This window comes from Dasypus novemcinctus, chromosome 1 (assembly GCF_030445035.2).
Source record: "Dasypus novemcinctus isolate mDasNov1 chromosome 1, mDasNov1.1.hap2, whole genome shotgun sequence".
In the NCBI taxonomy this organism is placed as follows: Eukaryota; Metazoa; Chordata; class Mammalia; order Cingulata; family Dasypodidae; genus Dasypus; species Dasypus novemcinctus.
In genome coordinates this window covers 126,495,948-126,516,225 of record NC_080673.1, presented here as the reverse complement: position 1 = coordinate 126,516,225, position 20,278 = coordinate 126,495,948, and the positions used below count along the sequence as shown (strand labels likewise).

General features: G+C 41.6%; 1 protein-coding gene across 1 annotated transcript in view; it reads left to right on the top strand.

The window, feature by feature from the left end:
* The window catches only part of FRAS1 (Fraser extracellular matrix complex subunit 1), a 537,120-nt gene that overhangs the window by 426,228 nt on the left and 90,614 nt on the right, over window positions 1-20,278 (top strand). The window contains exons 46-49 of the mRNA XM_058296546.1: window positions 3,120-3,239; window positions 6,551-6,730; window positions 18,110-18,234; window positions 19,221-19,361. Coding sequence (XP_058152529.1) covers window positions 3,120-3,239; window positions 6,551-6,730; window positions 18,110-18,234; window positions 19,221-19,361 — 566 coding nt within the window. The remainder of the gene's footprint in view (window positions 1-3,119; window positions 3,240-6,550; window positions 6,731-18,109; window positions 18,235-19,220; window positions 19,362-20,278) is intronic.

Below are 20,278 nucleotides of genomic sequence, written 5' to 3'. Positions count from 1 at the left end.
TATACCAGGGTCCCACCAAGTGATGGGGCAGGGATTTCAGTGCACATCTTACATATGGGCAATTTTTCAAGGCTGGGCTAGACCTTAAAAAAGGTTGAACTTCAGCCATAAGGGATGCCACTTTGGGTGATTTTGTTACAAGGAGGTCTTCGGTTATGAGGCGATGGTGGATATTTTAGTTTGATAAATCTGCTGGGAGCAATATACCAGAAATGGGCTGGCTTTTACAATGGGAATTTATTGGCTTGAAAGTTTATAGTTCCGAAGCTGTGAAAATGTCCAAATCAAGGCATCAGGTAAAGCTATCTCCCTGAAGTTTGGCTGCTGGTGATCCTTGACTCCTGTCACATGCCAAGACACAGTGGTGGCTCTGCCAGTCTCTGCCTTTTCTTCCAGGCTCACTTTCTCTCCAGGTTCAGCTGTGGGGGATCAGGCATATGGCAGGGCATAATGGTGGCATTGACTCATCTCTCCCTTTTCCTCCAGGTCTCGTTGCTAGTTATGCTTTGGGCTGCTCTGTCTGTGACTTTTTTCCCTCCCAAATTCATTGACTTCAACTTCTGGCGGCTTCTTTCAGCCACTGTGGCTTTTTCCCTCTGTGTCTGCAGCTTTTTAGTCCCTGAATATAAAGGGCTCCTGAAAGATGATTAATACCCACCCTGGGTCCCACAGTCTAAACAAAGGCCCTTAACTGAAATGATCTAATCAAAGGATCCCTTAACTGAATCTAACCAAAATGTCCCATCTACAGTGGGTTTATAGGCACAGGAATGGATTTGCTTTCAGAATAAGATTTTCTAGGGTCCACAGAAGACTCAGACCAGCACATTCCACCCTCTGGATCCCCAAAATGCATGTTCTTTTCAAATGCAAAATACATTCATTTCATCACAATATTTCAAAAATCTTAAATCATTTCAATAACAATGCTAAGTACAAAAATCTCATTTTGATGAGATTATAGGTATGTAGTCTGACTTGGGGCAAAATTCCCCTCTGGATGTGGGCCTGGCAAACTTACAAAACAAATTATCTGCTTCCAATATGCAAAGGAGAGACTGTCAAAAGATATGTTTCCATTACCATAGGGAGAAATTGGAAGGAAAAGCGGTCATGGGTCACAAACAGTTCCAAAAGCCTGCATTACATATGCCATTTGTTTTTAAAATCTGAGAGTCATCTAAAGAATGAAGGTTTCTTCTCCTTGGGGCTTGGAGCAGTAGTCCCACCCCTTCCAAAGGCTTGTCCAGTGGCCATCTTCATGGCTTCACCCTCATCAAGCTTCTGGATGGTGGCGGAGTTCTAGGCCTCACCCTTCAAGAATACTGGGGTGATGGCTAGACTCTCCCCAACCTCTGGGGCACGGGCCCAACCACCTCAGAACAGCCGACTGGTGATAAAACCCTTCCCAGCCCCTGGGGCATGTACTCCACCCTCTCTGAAGCCTGGGGTGGCAACACTCCTCCTGAACAATGGGGCAGAAGACCCATCCTCTCCAACTGCAGAGGCAAACTCTCCCTTTCTGCACACATGGGTGGGCTCCCTCTCTTGGCCCAAGAAGATGTCTATAAATCTAAACTTCAGCTTCTGTTGTTATCCCTCTGAAGTCATTTTTCCTTCAATCTCTCATTTCTCCCTTTCTGTCCATTTCTATTCAGGCTGGCAGTGGTTTCATTCATACAGATCTTAACAAAAAGCTTGTTGGTTTTGCACGCAGTTCACAGGGGTCCCAACCATCAGACAGCAGGACTTCCACAAATCCTTTCTAGATAATTGTATTTCCAATCCTGACTTACACTGAAATGATTCACTGGTTCCAAATTCTGTTAAGTCCTCACATGGGAATCTGTTCTCTGGGCACTCACTTTCTGGAAGCACACAATTTCCCAAACTATCAATTTCTGGTTTCTTTGTGCCCAGGAGTTCAGTTCTCAGCTTATCCCTTTCCTCTTACATTTTACTATAACCTGCAAGGAGAAGCCAGGTCACGCTTTCAACGTTAAGTTTGGAAATGTCCTCAGTTAAATATCCAAGCAATCACTTTCAAATTCTGCCTTCCATCTAACATCAGGAGTCAATTTTGCCACGTTCTCTGCCACTTCAAAGCAAGGGTCACCTTCCTTCCAGTTTGCAATGACACAGTCATTTCTGTCCAAGACTGCATCAGAAATACATTTATCATCCATATTTCTACCAATTATCTCTCCAAAGCAATCTAGGCCTTTTCAAACAAGCATCTCCAGAAACTACTCTCTACTCATTTATAAAACTCTTCTAACCTTTTTTTAGTATTTGCATAGCAGCACACACTCCACTTTCCTGGTACTAATTTCTGTTTTAGTTTGCTAAAAGCTGCTGGGAGAAATATACCAGAAATGAGTTGGCTTTTACAGTGGGATTTATTAGGTTAAATGTTTACAGTTCCAAGGCTGAGAAAATGTCCAAATCAAAACATAAGGCAAAGCCTTCTACCTGAAGGTCAGCTGCTGGTTATCCTGGACTCCTGCCATGTGGCAAGGCACAATGGTGACTCTTCCAGTCTCTGCCTTCTTCTCCAGCTCACTTTTCTCCCCAAGCTCAGCTGTGGGCCATCAGGCATATGCTTTCCTCCAGATTTCTTCCCATGCCTCTGTGCTCCACTGATTCCAGCCTCCAGGATCTCTCTCTCAACCTTTCAGAGTTTTTCTGTCTCGGCCATTTTTTTTTTCCTTCATTTGCTGCTTTTAGTCCTCCTTTAATAAAGGACTCCAGTAAGAGGATTAAGGCCCACCCTGAGTCCCATGATCTAATCAAAGATCCTTAAGTAAAGTGATCTAATCAAAAGGCTCCTTAACTGAATCTAACCCAAAGTCCCACATACAGTAGGTTTCAATTCACAGGAATGGATTAGCTCTAAGGAAATGATCTTTTTTGGGATCCACAAAAAGCTTCAAACTGTCACAGGGGGATAGGAAAGGAAGGAAATGAAAACTTTAGATTAAAATATCAGAAGCAAGGTAGACATGAAGAACATATGAATTGATTCATTGCTGTGAATACCAGTTGAATTCCTACCTCACATTTCAGAAATAAGGGCAGAAAACACTAAGAGCAAATCCAAATACTTTTTCTTTTTACAGGACAAGTAGAATACAGTCATGGAAAAGGAGAAATTGTTGGGAGATTTGCTTTTAAATTTGACGTGGTTGATGAAGAAGGCAACAAATTGGTCAACCAATCATTTTCCATCAGTGTTTTAGGTAAGATGATATTGGGTTTCTAGTACAAAAATACATCAGCATTTCTAGGGTTATTTCATTTACACTATGCACATTTTGAGGCTTAAGCCCTTTCCTTCAGCTTGGCAGAATGAAAAGTCATATTCCTTCTGCTGTGTGAAGGTCTGACTCCCTGATGTGCCCTGTCAGGGACAGACCAAGAGTTACTCTCATCTTAATCCTAGGGCACCACACCTAGAATTGAACAAGAGTACCAATTCAAGTCACTATGTGTTAGTCAGCCAAATGGGTGCTGATGCAAAATACCAGAAATTGGTTGGTTTTTATAAAGGGTATTTATTTGGGGTAGGAGCTTACAGATACCAGGCCATAAAGCATAAATTATTTCCCTCACCAAAGTCTATTTTCACGTGTTGGAGCAAGATGGCTGCCAACGTCTCCAAGGGTTCAGGTTTCCTAGGTTCCTCCCTTCCAGGGTCTTTCTTCTCTCTGGGTTCTTCCCACAGCTTACTTCTTCCTGGGCTCAGGATTCCTCTCTTCTTGGGGCTGGCTTCTCTTTCCTCTGTGAGCTTACTTCCCGGGTCTCCGGCTTAAGGCTTCAGCATCAAACTCCAACATCAAAACTCCAACATCAAAACCCCTCAACTCTGTCCTTTGCCATGCCTTTTACCACCTCCTGGGGGGGGCTCAGCTCCCTAATGACATGGCCCAATCAAAGCCCTAATCTTAACTCGGTCATGCCCAGGTACAGATCAGATTACAAACATAATCCAGTATCTAATTTGGGAATTCATAACCATGTGAAACTACTAAACTCCATACTCTGAATTCTAAAAAGATATTGCAATGTTCAAAAAAACCTTAAATCAGTAACAACACAAGTACTTAATCATATCACAATCAATTTAAAGAAATACAGTTTGTCTTGGAGCAAAGTCTCATCTGCTATAGAACTCTGAAACTTACAAAACAATTTATCTGTTTCCAATACACAAATGGAGAGACAAAGAATAAACATTTTCATTATAATAAGGAGAAATTGGGAGGGAAACATGAGTCACAGGTCCTCTACAGTTCAGTAAACCTGCAGGGCATCCTCCATTCCATTTCAGTCTGAGAGTCATTCTTAAGATGATGGTTTCTTCTCCTTGGTGCCTTATGGGAACCCACCCTTTCCACATGCTTGCCCAATGGCCATTTGGTTCTACCCTCATCAAGCATCTGGTTGTCAACCAAGCTCTAGACCTCACCCTCAAAGAGTGTTGGGGTGATTGCCACACCTTACCCAATCTTTGGGTTAGAGTCTTAACCCCCCTAGCACAGTGATGTGAAGACAACATTCCCCCTAACCTTTGGCATACAGGCTCAACTCTCTCAGAGCAACGGTTGAACACCTGGCCTTCCCTAACCTTTGGGGGACAGGTCCACCCCTCCCAGACCTGTGGGGTATTGACCTTAACCACCCTATTCATTGGGGAATGTGTTCCACCCTCTCTGTAACCTGGGTGGCAAAACTCTCCCAGATCATCAGGTGGGAACATCTACCCTCTTCAACTGGTGGTGCAAACTCACCCTCTCTGTATACATGGGTGGGGTTCCTCTGTTGGCCCAAGGTGATGTCTTAATTCCAGATCTCAGCTTCCATGGTTTTCCTCTTACAGCTGTTTCTCCTTCAATCTTTCCTTTCCATGTCCCTTTCAGTCCAAGTTGACAGTGGTTTTGTTCATACATTTCTCTCGAAAACCTTATTGTTTTAACATGCAAGAAGCAGGGGTCCAAGCCATCAGACAGTAAGGCTTTCCACAAGTCTTTCCAAGATAACTGCACCTTCCATCCTGATTTACAAGTTTTAAGTTTAGTTAAGTCCTCCAATGGGGCACTTTCATCTGGGTGCTTGATTTTTAGAGGCTTGGAATTTCCAGAATTAGTTTCTGTTTTCTTTGTGCCTGAAGGCTCAGTCCTCAGTATGTCTCTTGTCTAGCATTTTGCTATAAGCTACCAGGAGAAGCCAAGCCACATTCTCCAGGCTTTCTTTGAAAATTTCTTTAGCTAAATTTGAAGGCTCGCCATTTTCAAATTCTGCCTTCCATAAAACACCAGGAGTTAATATTGCTAAGTTCTCTGCAACTTTAAAACATGGATTGCCTTTACTCCAGAATCCAATAATTGTTTCATCATTTACTTCTAAGGCACCATGAAAAGTCTCTTGAGCATCCATATTGCTTTCAACAGTCTCTTCAAAACAATCTAGGCCTTTTCTATCAAGTATCTCACAATTCCTCCAAAAAATACCCCTTACCCATTTATAAAACCATTCCAGCATTACAGTAATTGCAAAAGCACTACTGGTACCAAATTCTTTTTTTTTTTAAAGATTTATTCATTTATTTTAATTCCCCCCCTCCCCCGGTTGTCTGTTCTCTGTGTCTATTTTGCTGCGTCTTGTTTCTTTGTCCGCTTCTGTTGTCGTCAGCTGCACGGGAAGTGTGGGCGGCGCCATTCCTGGGCAGGCTGCACTTTCTTTCACACTGGGTGGCTCTTCTTACGGGGCGCACTCCTTGCGCATGGGACTCCCCTATGCGGGGGACACCCCTGCGTGGCACGGCACTCCTTGCACGCATCAGCACTGCGCATGGGCCAGCTCCACACAGGTCAAGGAGGCCCGGAGTTTGAACTGCAGACCTCCCATGTGGTAGACGGACGCCCTTACCACTGGGCCAAGTCTGTTTCCCCCAAATTTTTTATTAGTAAGCCTAAGGGGTGCTGATGCAAAATACCAGGAATTGGTTGGTTTTTATAAAGGGTATTTAATTGGGGTAGGAGCTTACAGATACCAGGCCATAAAGCAAAGGTTACTTCCCTCACCAAAATCTATTTTCGCATGTTGGAACAAGATGGCTGCCAACAGCTGCAAGGGTTCAGGCTTCCTGGGTTCCCCCCTTCCAGGGTCTTGCTTCTCTCTGGGTTCAAGGTTCCTTTCTTCCCAGGGCTTGCTTCTTCCTGGACTCAGGGTTCCTCTCTTCCTGGGGCTAGCTCCTCTTTCTTCTGTGAGCTTAATTCCTGGGACTCCAGCTTAAGTCTTCAGCATCAAACTCCAACATCAAAAACCCTCACATCAAAAGCTCCAATTCTGTCCTTTGCCATGCCTTTTATCTGTGAGTCCCTACCCCTTGGTGGGGTAATGACATGGCCCTAATGACATGGCTGAATCACAGCACTAATCATAACTTAATCATGCCCAGGTGCAGATCAGATGACAAGCATAATCCGATATCTGTATTTGGAATTGGTAACCATGTCAAACTGCTACACACTGTTTCTGATATTTCCAGAGGACAGATTTGCACCAGTGATCATCACCAATAAAGGACTCATTTTGGATGAGAACTCAGTGAAGAAAATTACCACTCTTCAGCTGTCTGCCACTGACCAAGAGAGCGGACCTGCAGAATTGTTCTACAGAATCATCAGGCAGCCACAGCTGGGCCACCTGGAACATGCAGCATCACCAGGTAAGACTTCTGACTCTTGCTTCATCAAACTTAGAGCTGGAACTTAGTCAGTGTTGGGAACACACAACTCCATGTTTAGGTACAGGGACCTTTCCCCTCAACCTAAATTAATATTTATTTCCTGCACCACTAATATTGACCATTTAAGATTATGTACTGCTTGGCATTATGGTTGGCACATGGTAGGTGCTCAATAACTGCTTGTTGAACGTCAAATGAAAAAATGATAATTTTATGTAAGCAATCTTGTCTCTATTCTTTACTGTCAATTTCTTTGGAGCAAACATTGTGCCCTGTTTTTTGTTTGTTTGTTTTACCTTTGTTAGCACCTGGCCCACTGCAGTGTACTGTGCTTAAAAATTCTGTTCAACAAGCAGCAAGTGAGCAAGATTCTAGTTAAGCTGCTGCTGGGAAACAAAGATAAATGAGATATAATTCCCAACCTCCAGAGCCTTATAGTCTATTGGGTGAGATAAGAAAGCTCTAAAGCTAACCATAACTCAGGGAAGGATATGGCAGGTGTTTAAGAAAGTTATAAACTTGGAATCATAGGAGTTCAAAAGTGAGAGAGACCACATCAAGTTGGGAGGGTGTACAGAGGTGACAGTGTTATTTCCATTGATGAGAACAGATTGCAGGGCAAGGACACATTGAGAAAATAATAAGTGAGCCAGTTTAGCTGAAGCATATATTCTGAAAATAGTAGGACATTGAGATGGGTAGATGGAGATTTTATGGAGGTTCTTCAGAGCTGGGATAAGTAATCTCTATTTAATTCAAGTAGTGAGGCTTTACCTAGGGGGGCAGTAGTGGAAATGGGAAAATGAGACTAAAGTAAGAGATAATACCTGGTACCTTGCAAGTAGCAAATAAACATTTGTTGATTGGATGATGGAAGGAAGGTACATTTCAGAGGAAGACACAATAGAACTTGACAGCTGAATGGCTGTGAGGGACAAGAGAAATTTGCTGATTTAAGCAAGCCTAAAGATAGAAATGCTTTTATTTCTTGCAAGAGTGAGGCAGTGACAGCTTGCTGGAGTTTAAATCTTCATTGGTTTTCTTTGAATTTTAAGATATAGGTTCTTTATTCATTTAACTAGAGAAATAGCAAAACAGAAGTACCTGCCTTGATGGTACTCAGTTACCAATACCAGGAGTCAGACAATATGCAAAGAAGCAAGCAAATCTATCATATTTCATGTGGTGATGAGTGTTAGGGAGAGAAATAAAGAAGAGTATTGGGGATACACAGGGAACAAAGGGGTGAGGGGAGCCTTCTCTAATGAGAAGGTGACATTTAACCGGGATCTAAAAAAAACAAAGAAAGCAAGAGAAGACATGATGACATCTGAGGAAAGGGTTTCAGACAGAAGGATCAGCAAGACAGGAATCAGCAAGGCAGGCACTTCAGGTGCCAGATGCAGAAAGGGCACCAGTGTGGCTGCAGCAGTGTGAGTGAGGGAGAGAGTGGTAGGAGATGAACTCTAAAAGGTGGAAGGTTGGCAGGCAGAGGGGGTGAAAGAGGCAGATTGTGGAGGAGGGGTTGTGTTCGTGTATGCTAGAAGGTCAGCAGAAGGGATGGACAGAATTGGCTAAATCCCTCATGTAAATTAAAGCAGGTGGCCTACCCTTTTGTCCTGAAGTTCCTGCAGATCAGCACCCCCAAGTCCTTCACTGCATGAGATATTTATAACTAATTCATGAGCAAATTGCTTCTGCCAGAATTCTGTCAGGTTACTGGTTGTATTTCTCCAAAGATGAAGAGCACTCTTTCAGCTATTTTGTTAGACAACTGCATCCACACTGTAGAGAGCTTTAAAAGACTGAGCTTCTTAAAACACAGCCAGTTACCCACCTGCAGTTAAAGCACAGCCCTCACTCTTCTCTGACCCCATACCATGTTAGTGTCCACTGTGGGGTGCTCCAAATTTGCCTTTCCTGTTTTCATAACTCTTAGCCTTCCTTGAACTTAAAGCCTGATTGTTAAGATGGAGCCAGCTCTGCTTAGGGAGGGTCTAGGAAGGTGAGCTTACTTGTCCCTCTCACAGGGACAATGCTCTCTAAAAGCAGAGGCACAAAGCTGGCACTAGGTTTCCTGACTGACAGTTCCTTCACCTGATGTTGCCCACCAGGCTTGACTTCCCAATATATGTCTTCCCACACTCCCACCAATTTGTCTTAATGCCCTGTTTCTAGTAACTCTAGGCAGAGTAGATATAAGGATCCATTCCATCTCCACTTTACTCTCAGATGCCTTCCTCAATGCTCATAGGGGAGGGCTTCCCTGTCCCTCTCTCACCACCAACCTTGCCCTGACTTCTTTCTGTTGCATTTAGCCAGAATGCTCTCCTTCCCTGTCTCCCCCAAGTGAGACTATTTCATGAGTGTGGTTCTTTTTAAATATCTAAGGTCTCCCTTCAGGAGAAGCACAAGTTGGTTATGTATGGCTGCGTCTAAGGCAGCTGGCTACAGCATAGAGAAAAACAGGAGCACTTTGCCCCATTTGTCCACCCAATACCATGAATTGGGTGGAGCCTGTTCTTTCCAAGCTCAAAACAACGTCAGGCCAGTGTCTGTAATGTAGGCATTAGCTATTTGGGGACCAAATGCCTCCTTAGGAATACTTGGCAACGGTGCTTGTGGGCATGATCTCAGATGGATTGACTGTGAAGTGGACTTCTTAGACTTTCTTGGTCAGCTGATTGTACCTCATTGTCTTCTTGAGATAGACAATGAAGGTGTAGAAGTCCTCCTTTCTTATCCTGAAGAAATGTAGGGAGCATGCCTATGAACTATGTAGAAGACAGGCATAAGCCTCCTACCAATGAGGAGAGTTCAGTTGACAGTCTAGTCTCTAAATGCATTTTCCTTTCAAGGGTGAGGGCCTCATGTCAGGGTTTCCCCCAAATCCCGGACTCGGCCTTCATTTTCTTGGGAAATCAGACAAAGGAGTTCTATTAATTAGGATATAGGTTAAGCTGCTGGAATAAGGAGAACCCAAAATGCAGTGGCATAAACAAGATAGAAGTTTATTTTCTCACACAGAATACCTAGGGGCAGTTGGTCCTGAGGTCTGAGGTGGGTCACTGATTTTCCACATAAGGCTTCCAAGGTGACTGCTGTAGTTGTTATCATCCCCCAGCCAGCAGGAAGGGAGAAGAAGGGGAGTACGCATCCACTTCTTTTTTAGGGGCATTATTGGAAGAGGCCACATCACTTTTGACCACATCCCAGTGACCAGAACATAGCCACCTAAAACTGAGTGGCCATGAAATGTAGACCTAACTAGGTAGCCAAATACTTCATTAAACTTCAGGCATTCTAGGATTGCAGAGGAGGAGGAGTAATATTGGAATATAGAAATATCTAGCATAACACAGATTCCCAACTGGGAATGGGGCTTTTAGTTACCCCCAGGAGCAAAATGTCACACGGGCTCAGGGGTTGGAGGATGGTAAGAGGCTAATCAAATATTTAAAGGCAGATGTAAGGATACTAAATATCCTCCAATAAGTGGGTAAGTCCTGAACAAAATAATTGTCCTTCCTAGGTTAGTAGTGCTCTCATTAAGAACAGTGGACTGTGGTAACCAAGCCAATATCTTAGTCCTCTTCTTGATTTTTATCTTTATTCCCAATAGAGTATGTTGATAATACTCAACCATAAAACTCTCCACATCTTTACTTATTTCAATTCCATATCCACATTCTTCAGGGAGAGTTAGGCAGCTGACCCATTCAGTAAACTTCAAAGAAGACCATATCATGCTGGATCCTCTTTGCCAATTATGGCATACCTTCCCCAAAGGTTGAAGTGCAAATAATGGTCTCATAGCTTTTCCAAGAGAAGATCCTTTGTGATCTGTCAGAGTAAGGGAAATTGTCCTTCCTAAAGGCATTTAGAGACCCACTAAAAAACATTTGGCTGCTTCTTACATGTAAGGTAGCTCCAACTGTCTTCCTTTCCCTTCAATGCCATTCGCAGCCTAGCCTGAGTCTCAAAAGAACTTTTCAGATGAGGACATCCTGCTTAGGAAGGGCCAATGGTAGGTGGCTTCTTAAGCACAGGAGGCCAGAGACAGAAGATATCAGATAAAGATCTTCCAATCTGTGAACCACTAAACTTTCTGATTCTGTCTGAGATGCTCTTTGAAGAAAAGCTCTGTTCACAGTGCTTGGCCTCATCCAACCTCTGTGAATCATAGATTAGAAGGTGTATTTCTCCACCCTTCTGGCCACTGGGAACCTTCCCATGTATACTTACTTTCCCACCATCTAAGAGGTATATTTTCATGTAGACCTTTGGAGCCTAACGGTCTTTATCTTAAATAAAAAATAGAGCAAATCAAAAGCTCTACCCTTATCAAAACTTGAAAGCCTTTTCATTACCTATTTACTAATCACCAAAAGACTCACCCTCAAAAATGGGTACTATCCAGGATGAGTGTGGAGGCCTGAAATCCTTTGGCTTTTATAAAAATTTTGTAAGAAACCATCTTTGCTAAGACTTAGCTTACCCAGGTACTGCCCACACTTTCTACTTTGTACCCTCTTCTAGGTTCTCACTTCTTGAGGGAGCTAAATGGCAAATTAAAGCTACTAAAAATGCAGTGTGGCAGTGCTCCAGGGTGTAGTCACCAAATGCAATGAATGCAATGAATGTGCCTTACTGATAAAAGGGGATGTTGATGGGGGGGGGGTGATGGGGAGTGGGATATATGGCAACCTCTTATGTTTTTTAATGTAACATTTTATGTGATCTACTTATCTTTAAAAAAAGACAATATTAAAAAATAAATAAATTTTAAAATAAAAAAAGTTCAAATAAAATTGATGGTAAGTTGAGAAAAAAAAAAATATATATATATAAACCTTCTTTCAGACAAGCATTTCTTGCACTTTCCTACCCCAAGTCATCGATGTGGTTCTTGGTCTCTTAAATTCACCTCCGTAAGTCTTAGAGAAGTTTTTCTGGGCATTGTACCCAGAAACCACTGGAGTAACAATATCATGAAACTCCAAGTGGCTTGCATTCATAATATTATATATATGGACTGGACAATTAGAGGGAGAAAGGTCAAAGCAAGGATCTCAGTAACCTCCGCACCTTTAACTCTACCACCCCTGATACCTCAGGCTATCCCAGAGATGAGGCTGCCTTCTGGGATGTAGGAGCTCCTAGGTAGGTATTTTAGTGAGCCAAAGGCTGCCAATGCAAAAATAAATACCAGAAATAAGTTGGCTTTTACAAAGGGGATTTATCTGGGATAAAAGTTTACAGTTCCAAAGCTGCAAAAATGTCCAAATCAAGACATCATCAGAGATGCTTTCTCACCAAATGTCAGCTGCTTTCAGATCCTGGAGTCCTACTATGTGTCAAGGCAAGCTGGCAGGTCTGCTCATCTCTCTCTGCTTTCTCTTGGAGCTCAGCTGTGGGTGATCAGGCATCTCTGCCTGGGCCTCATCTTCTTGAGCTTCTCGGGGTTTCTCTCTCTTTCTGCAGCTCTAGGCAAACCTGGCATCCTCTGTCTCACATGGCAAGGTCAAAATGTCAGAGTTCTTTCTTCTGTGTGTGTTCTCAGTTTATATAAGACCCAGCAAGAAGGCAGAGACCCAACCTGAGTCATCCCTCACTGACATAGTCCAATCAAAAGCAATCTAATCAAATGATCTAATCAAAGGCCCCTAACCCAATCTAATGCAAACAAAGGGTCTCACAACCACAGGAAAGGACTAGTTCAAAACCATAATATTTCCTGGGATTCACCATATTCAAACTATCACAGTAGTTAAACTTTTTCAGTTGTACCCATAGGGCCAGACTATTCTGAGTCCTCATTCCTCACTATTTTTGTATTTTTGTGGAGACTTATCTGCTGACCTGACAGTAGGTGCCCCTCTCAGCTCTTGGCCACTGTCTTAGTATGCCAGGCCTGCTGTAACTACTATCACAGACCAGTTGGCTTAAAGCACAAGAATTTATTATCTCACAGTCCTGGAGGCTAGTAGTCTGAAATCAAGGTGTCAGAAAGGCCATGCTTCCTCTGAAGTCTGTAGGGTTCTGATGGTGGCTTGCCAGCAATCTATGATATAACTCACTCTCTCCCTCCATCACATGGACATTTCTCTCTGTCACTGTCTCTGTCTCTGTATCAGTTGTCTGTCCAAATTTCCTCTTCTTAAAGCTTACTAATCCTATTTATTTATGGCCCATCCTGATCCAGTCTGGCCTCATCTTAAGTAACATCTTCAAAGAACCCAAGTTCACATTCGTAGGACTGGGGTTAGGATTTGAACAAGTCTTTTGCAGGGGGCATAGTTCAATCCATACCAGCCAACCAGTCATGGCTGTGTTTTAAGTACCAGCCTTAGCACTTCCTAATATAGTTGCAGCTGAATGAAGCATTATTTTTGATCACCAGGTAGAAATACATCTCTTATTACTATTCCCACTCAATTTTCTTATTAAAAGTACTGCAAAATTCGTGTGACTGCAGACATCACCACCACTGTACAGATTCATGGTTGTACATAGTTTATAGCTTTCTACTTGATCTTATTGTACCACCCATCATTCTATCTGTAGGGTGGCTATGGCTGTTTCCATTTTAGAGATGGAAAAAAAAAAGACTGTGTGTGTATGACTTGATCCAGTCAGGTGACTGCTGGGTGTTAGAGCATAAAGAAAGCATATTTAAAAACCACCAAAGTAAGTTTTCTGATTGTTCTTTCTACTTTTCTGTTACAGCAGTAGTTCTCAACTCTGGCTATATGTTAGAATTAGTCAGTGGGTGTTTAAAAATAATGGTCCCAGGCCCAATCCCAGATCAATAAAGAAAAATTTCTGAGGGATGGAGCTTGAGTATGAGTGTTTTTTAAAAGCACCTCCATGAGATTCTAATTAGAGCCGGAGTTGAGAACCACTGAGAAACAGTTCTGTATCATAGTAGGGTAGCCTCCCTCCCTTTCTCCCTTCCTCCCTTCAGCCAATATTTTTTGGGTAACTGCTGTAGGAACGAAGGTATATTTTGGAAGCAGAGAACATGAACAAGTAAGTGCAAATGTGTTTCAGTAGCTGTGACAGCAACATGCACAGAGGACAGTGGGAGCCCGAGGACAGTGAGTTCTGCCTAAGAGAGGGGCAGAGAGTCAGGAAAGGCTCTACAGAGGCAATGCTTTGACAAAAGTATTCTTTGGTTTTCTCTTTATCCCATCCTCTCTCAGTATGGTGACATCAACCAAAATTTGATATATTCATTGTCTTAGTTTGGGTTCTTCCTGAGAGCAGAGGCTCTGGAGAAAATCCTGAAGCATGAAGTTGAAATTCACCCACCACATGAGCTTGAGGTGCAACCCTGGCAGCACACAGAGAACCATCCGCCACTGTGCCAAAATCAGAAAGGCTGAGGTGGTCACCTAACATCCTATCAATAAGGCAGTTTCTTCAAAGACGTTTTATTCCCTAACCACCGTTAGTGGTTCCTTCCTTCTGCACCTCTCCTTGACATGAATTGAACTTGCTCTGATGTGAAGGCCCACCGGAGGAATTGGGAAAACTGACAAGGTTAATGGGTGTCTCCCTAATACTGCCAGAGACATTGTTTAGTCAGCAGTTTGGTGACCCAAAACTTTTTGATGGAATTAAAAGCCTTCAAGATATTTCAAGTAGCCACTTCCTGCTGTGATAGCCATCAGGGACAATACGTTATTAGAAATACCATTTTGCTGGTAAGAGATTACCTGAAGTCTTCCAATACCTAATTAACAAAGGCTAAAATTTTTTAAAAAAGTGAAGATGGATGGAAAATCTGTGCACAATAGAATCTCTTAGATGTAGGGTGTAGTGGGTGAAATAAATTTGCTTATTAAATGTGTTTGGAGCTCCTGCTGTGTTCTAGGCACTATTTTCTAGGTGCATATCAGTGAAGGACAAAGACCCTTGTGCCTTGAAGCTTGCTCTAGTTTGTTGTCCTCAGGTGCTTAATTGTAGATATCATTTTAATGAAAAAACTAGACTCCATCAAAATCAATATTTCAGACAAGAAAAGATTTATCACCAATAAAATATTTTGGAAGAAACAATTCAAAACTATTAAAATGGTGATGTCACATTGGTAGGTCTATGGGTAATTTTTATGATTTCTTATTTTTCTGTTTTTCACATTTTCTTTATGTATTACTTTTTAAATATGTTTTTAATTTTTTAAAAAGATACTTAGAGTACATAATGTTGCATAAAAATAGAAGGGATTCCCGCATGCCCTGCTCCTCACACCTCCCACATTTTCCCACATTAACAACATCTTTCATTAGTGAGGTACATTCATTACAATTGATGAACATGTTTTGGAGCATTGCCACTGAACATGGATTATAGTTTACATTGTAGTTTATACTCTCTCCTGCACAATTTTGTAGGTTATGGCCTGTATCTATAAGATATATATATATATATCTTATATATATAAGATATATAATGACCTGTATCTGTTGTTGCAGTGTCACACAGGACAATTCCCAAGTCCCAGAAATGCCCCCATATCACACCTGTTGTTCCCTCTCCCTGCCCTCAGAACCTCCAGTGACCACTGCCTCTACATCAATGATACAAGTTCTTACATTGCTAGAATCACAATAAGTCTATAGTAGAATACCAATAAGTCTACTTTAGTTTTCTATGTATTACTTTTTTAAAAATTTTAAAGTGACATTTATTTCTAGATTTTTAAAATTTTATTTTTAAAGAAGCTTTTGATTACATAAATGATACATCAAAAATATAGGGGGTATGTATTACTTTTTAGATTAAAATATTTAAGAATAAACATAAAATCTAAGAGTCTCCTTGTCTAACCTAATAAGGGCTAGATGAGTTTTACCAAAAGCCTGAGAGACCAGCATAAATTTTGGAATCAGACAACCTTGGTTCCAATCCCAGCACTGCCATTTATTTGCTCTTTGTCCTTGGATATATCACATAAACTTTATAATTTAATCACAGCATCATAATCTATAAAAATGGAGGTCATATGCCAACCTTGACCTCCCAGAGTTGTTAAAAGATAAAACTCAGCCTAAATAAGCAAACCTGGAACAGTGTTCTGCTCATGGTATATGCTCAGTATCTGCTGGACTGAATTGGTAAAGGCCCACAAGATGAAACCCAGAAGCTCTCAAACACTGCTAGTTGGAATGTTAAATGGTTCTACAACTTTTGAAAACAATTTGGTGGTTTCCTAAAATGTTGAGTATACGTATATTCCATCCATTCCGCTCCTAGTGATTTGCCCAAGAAAAATGAAAACTGTCCATACCAAGCTTTATGCATACATGTTCATAGTAGCATTACTTGTAACAGTCAAAAACTATAAATAAGCCAAATATTCAATGGGTGAATTGATAAACAAGCCATGATGTATCCACACAGTGGAATAGTACTCAACAGTAAATAAGAATGACCTATTGATTTATGCTACAACATGGATGAATCTCAAAATAACTAGGCTGAGTGAAAGAAATCACACATAAAATAGTATATACTGTATGATTCCATTTATAAATATGTGAGACAATGCCAGCTAATCTATAGTGTCAGAAAGCAGATCACTGGTTGCCTAGGTACAGGAAGGATGGGAAAGTGAAGGATGGAGGAATTTCAAAGTGTCTGTTGGAAATGTTTGAGGTGGTGGATATATTCACTATCTTGATGGTGGTGATGGTTTGATAGGCGTGTCAGATTTATGAAAGTGTCCACTTTAAATGTGTATGACTTACAATGTCAGTTTTACCTAAATTTTAAAATGGGGGGGGGGGGCGGGGGAGGAAGGTTAATCCTGAGCTTCCTTCTGAAGAGGAAGGAAAAAAATCTTTCATCTTACTTAATCAGTCTGTCATTCTCATACAGAAAACAGTGAATTAGGTGACCGGTTGATTATGAGAAGCCAGGAAAGTATTTCCCCATGAGTTGTAAGGATGGATACTCAGCAACAAGAAGAGATTTAAATTTCTCAGTGCAGCCAGTCTGAAGTTACTAAATTTCAAAGAATGGTATAGATTTCTGTCCAGAGCCACAAGACAAAGCTGCAAGACAGAGGCTACGATTCTCACCTGTCAAGAGCTGATGTAGCAAGCCCAGAAATATAAAACGCTTCATCAAAGAATTAGTGCCCTGATATTCAGAATGCTATTGTATCTGGGTGACAAATTTCAGATGATAAAGAGAGATGCAAATGTAAACCACACAAGCTGATTTTTTAAAAGATAAAGCAATGATATTGATGATACAACAGTCAAAGTAGAATCTCTTTGTTTTTCATAGGAAAGCCAAACTAATTTTGCTAGGATTAACAATGACAAATAATAAATCCCAGGAAGCTGCAAATGGATTTCAGGGCCAAATTAAAGGACTAGATTAAATAGATTAATACCCCAACACCCAGATCAGGAAGAGGAAATATGTGCTCAGAGACTAAAAGATGTGATTTTGTTTTAGTCCTGATTGGCACCAGAGGATGAGCCTCAGAAACCCTAAGACAAAAGCAGGAATTCTGGACTGTTTTTTGTTAAATGTTCTTAGGCATTCTAAGACATTTAGATGTTGTTCATTTGTGGGATGACTTATCATTGTTTAAAACCACTTTAGAGTTGTTTTTAATTTTAAAATCACTTAAAAAATTTAACATGTTTTCTCTGCGTCATGCTATTAAAGGATGCTGCTTTTCTAGGTCATTTTAGATTTGGTAGCAAATGATTGTCGAGGACCCAAAGTCAGGCAGTAAGTTGTGTCACTGCTTGACTGACTAACATGGTATATGAGAAGCTAGGCTCATAGACCTGAGAAATGAAAAGGACGTTGAAGCAAATCCAATGAAATTCTGGAGGCCAGGGATGGCTCACCCATCACAGAAACAGTATATGTTTAGCCAAACCCTGTAACTTCAGTGTCCAAAAACTAAACCATCACACAATATTAAAAATTAAGAGAGGTTCTCAGAAAGGACTGTGAGGCTATCGGGGAACATAAAACTCAAGAGAGAGGAGTTTGAAGACTACGGTAATGGTGTAGCCTTCTGCAGATTTGACCTGTACACACAAACCCAAATAGAAGGAAGGGTGACATTTATTGAGCATTTGCTATTGGACTGGCACATAGTACAAGCCTAGACAGTTAAGATAGCATGCTCCCCCCAAACATATGCTGTTGTGAAGAAAAATCCACAAACAGCTCTTAACTCAGGGTCGTAGAGGGCAGAATATAAATCATATAAGAAAAATACAAAGACCACCATTTTTGGTGAGAGGATGACATTTCCCTAGCCCTAGAATATGGCTAGCATTTTGATATTCCTTCTCTCTGTTTCTCTCTCCCTTCTACTAGGTATCCAGATCAGTTCCTTTACTCAAGCTGACCTAAATTCACAGAACATTCAGTATATCCATTCTGGTGAGACCAAGCAATATTCAGATGCCTTCAGATTTACGCTGTCTGATGGAGTTCATGAGGTAGGGATGAATGCCATTCCCTCCTTCAGTGGATGTTGATTCCTCTCAGTCTTCTTTGAATGGAGTGAGTGGAGTGACTGGTGATCTGAGAGCTCCCTATTCCACAAATCTCAGCCAAGGCATAGTGTATTAGTCAGCCAAAAGGGTGCTGATGCGAAGTACCAAAAATTGGTTGGTTTTTATAAAGGGTATTTATTTGAGGTAGAAGCTTACCGATGCCAGGCCATAAAGCATTGTAAGTTATTTCCCTCACCAAATCTTTTGCCACTTGTTGGAGCAAGATGGCTGCTGACATCTGCGAGGGTTCAGGCTTCCTAGGATCCTCTCTTCCTGGGGGTCATTTCTCCCCATGCTCAGCACCTCTGTTTTCTCCACAAGGTCAGCTGTAGACTACGAGGCTCTCTAGGCTTTGCCTCTCTCCACAAGACCAGCTGTAGACTATCAGGCAAATAGCTCTGTCTCTCTTCCTGAGGCTTCTGCCATGTCTAGGGAGCCATCTCTATTCCTCTGTGTTCTTCTCCTGTGTTCTCCTCCTGTGTTCACTGGGCTCCAGCTTAAAACTCCAGTATCAAAACTCCAACATCAAACTCCAACTCTTTTTTTGCCATGTCTTTTATCTGTGAGTCTCTGTCCACCAAGGGGGTGGGGATACAATAGCCCATTGACATGGCCCAACAAAGCCTTAATCATTATTTAATCAGGTAAACCTCTGAATCCAATATAATCTAATATGCCCAGAAGGAAAGACCAGTTTACAAACATAATCCAATATATCTTTTTGGAATTCATCAATAATATCAAACTACTATAAATAGGGACAGCCTCTGATAGCCACTGGGGCTCTGGCCCAAGGGTACTTACTTTTGGGTTCCTGGTCAGTCAGTCAGGCGAGAAGTGGTGTGAAAGGAAAAGTAGAGTACCTACTTCTACTTGTTGGGTAGGTGCTGGCAACAGGTGTCCCATCCATAACATTTCTGCCATCTTAGGTGATTCAGACTTTCCACATCACTATCCATCCTGTGGACAATTCACTGCCCATCATACAGAACCTGGGTCTGCGGGTGCAGGAAGGTGTAAGGAAGACAATCACAGAGTTTGAGCTCAAGGCGGTGGATGAGGACACAGAGGTAAGAGCTCTCTGCAGGGTTCCCTGTTTGCATGTGAGGCTGATCTGGCAGCATCTGTGGCTTTGTGATCATGTTTCCTGAGGGTAGTAGGAAAGAGTGGTGAGGTTGCTGCAGGTATTCTTCAAGGATTAAAAATCAGAAGACGATCGTGGCCTGTAGAAAAAATAAATGAAGGCATTGGAGAGAAAATTATTTTCAACCCTTTCTTAAACCCTAAATACACCCTCTCCCCTGATTACATGTGAAAACTTTAGCCTGCTGAATTTTTGTCATGATTCATGGAAAAATGGTAGGTGATTTTTTCACCCAATTTTTTTTCTCCCTACCAAACTGAATATGGATTTTCTATACCTATGCACCTTTTCCTCCATTTCCCCTCCTTTATTCAGACCTTTCCAGTTGACAATTAATTATGGCAATTTGTACATCCTCAAAGAACTTGTCTTTATACAGTAAAACAGGGCATGTGGAAATGAAGCTCTTATTGTCATGATGCTTCCAGATTCAAGTATGTAACATTCTAACATATTTTAGCACCCATAAAAGAGTTCTACAGTCCCATAATTCTATGGGTATCCTTCCTTGTCCTGGCACATATGTATTCACTTATTCATTTGTTTATTCTTTCAACAAATTTGCTTGTTTGTTTATTTTCAAAGTACTGGGCTTGGGGATTAAACCCAGGGCCTCACATGTGGGAAGCCGGTGCTCAACCACTGAGCTGCATCAGCTCCCCCAGTTGGTTTTCCATTTGTTTGTTGTTTGCTTTGTTTTTAGGAGCCACAGGGGCGCAAACCCAGGACCTCATATGCAGGTGCTCCACCACTTAAACTACATCCACACCCTCAACAAATATTTATTCTATCCTAGGTATTAGGCTCTGCACTAGTGCTGCAGACAAAACTGTGAACAATACA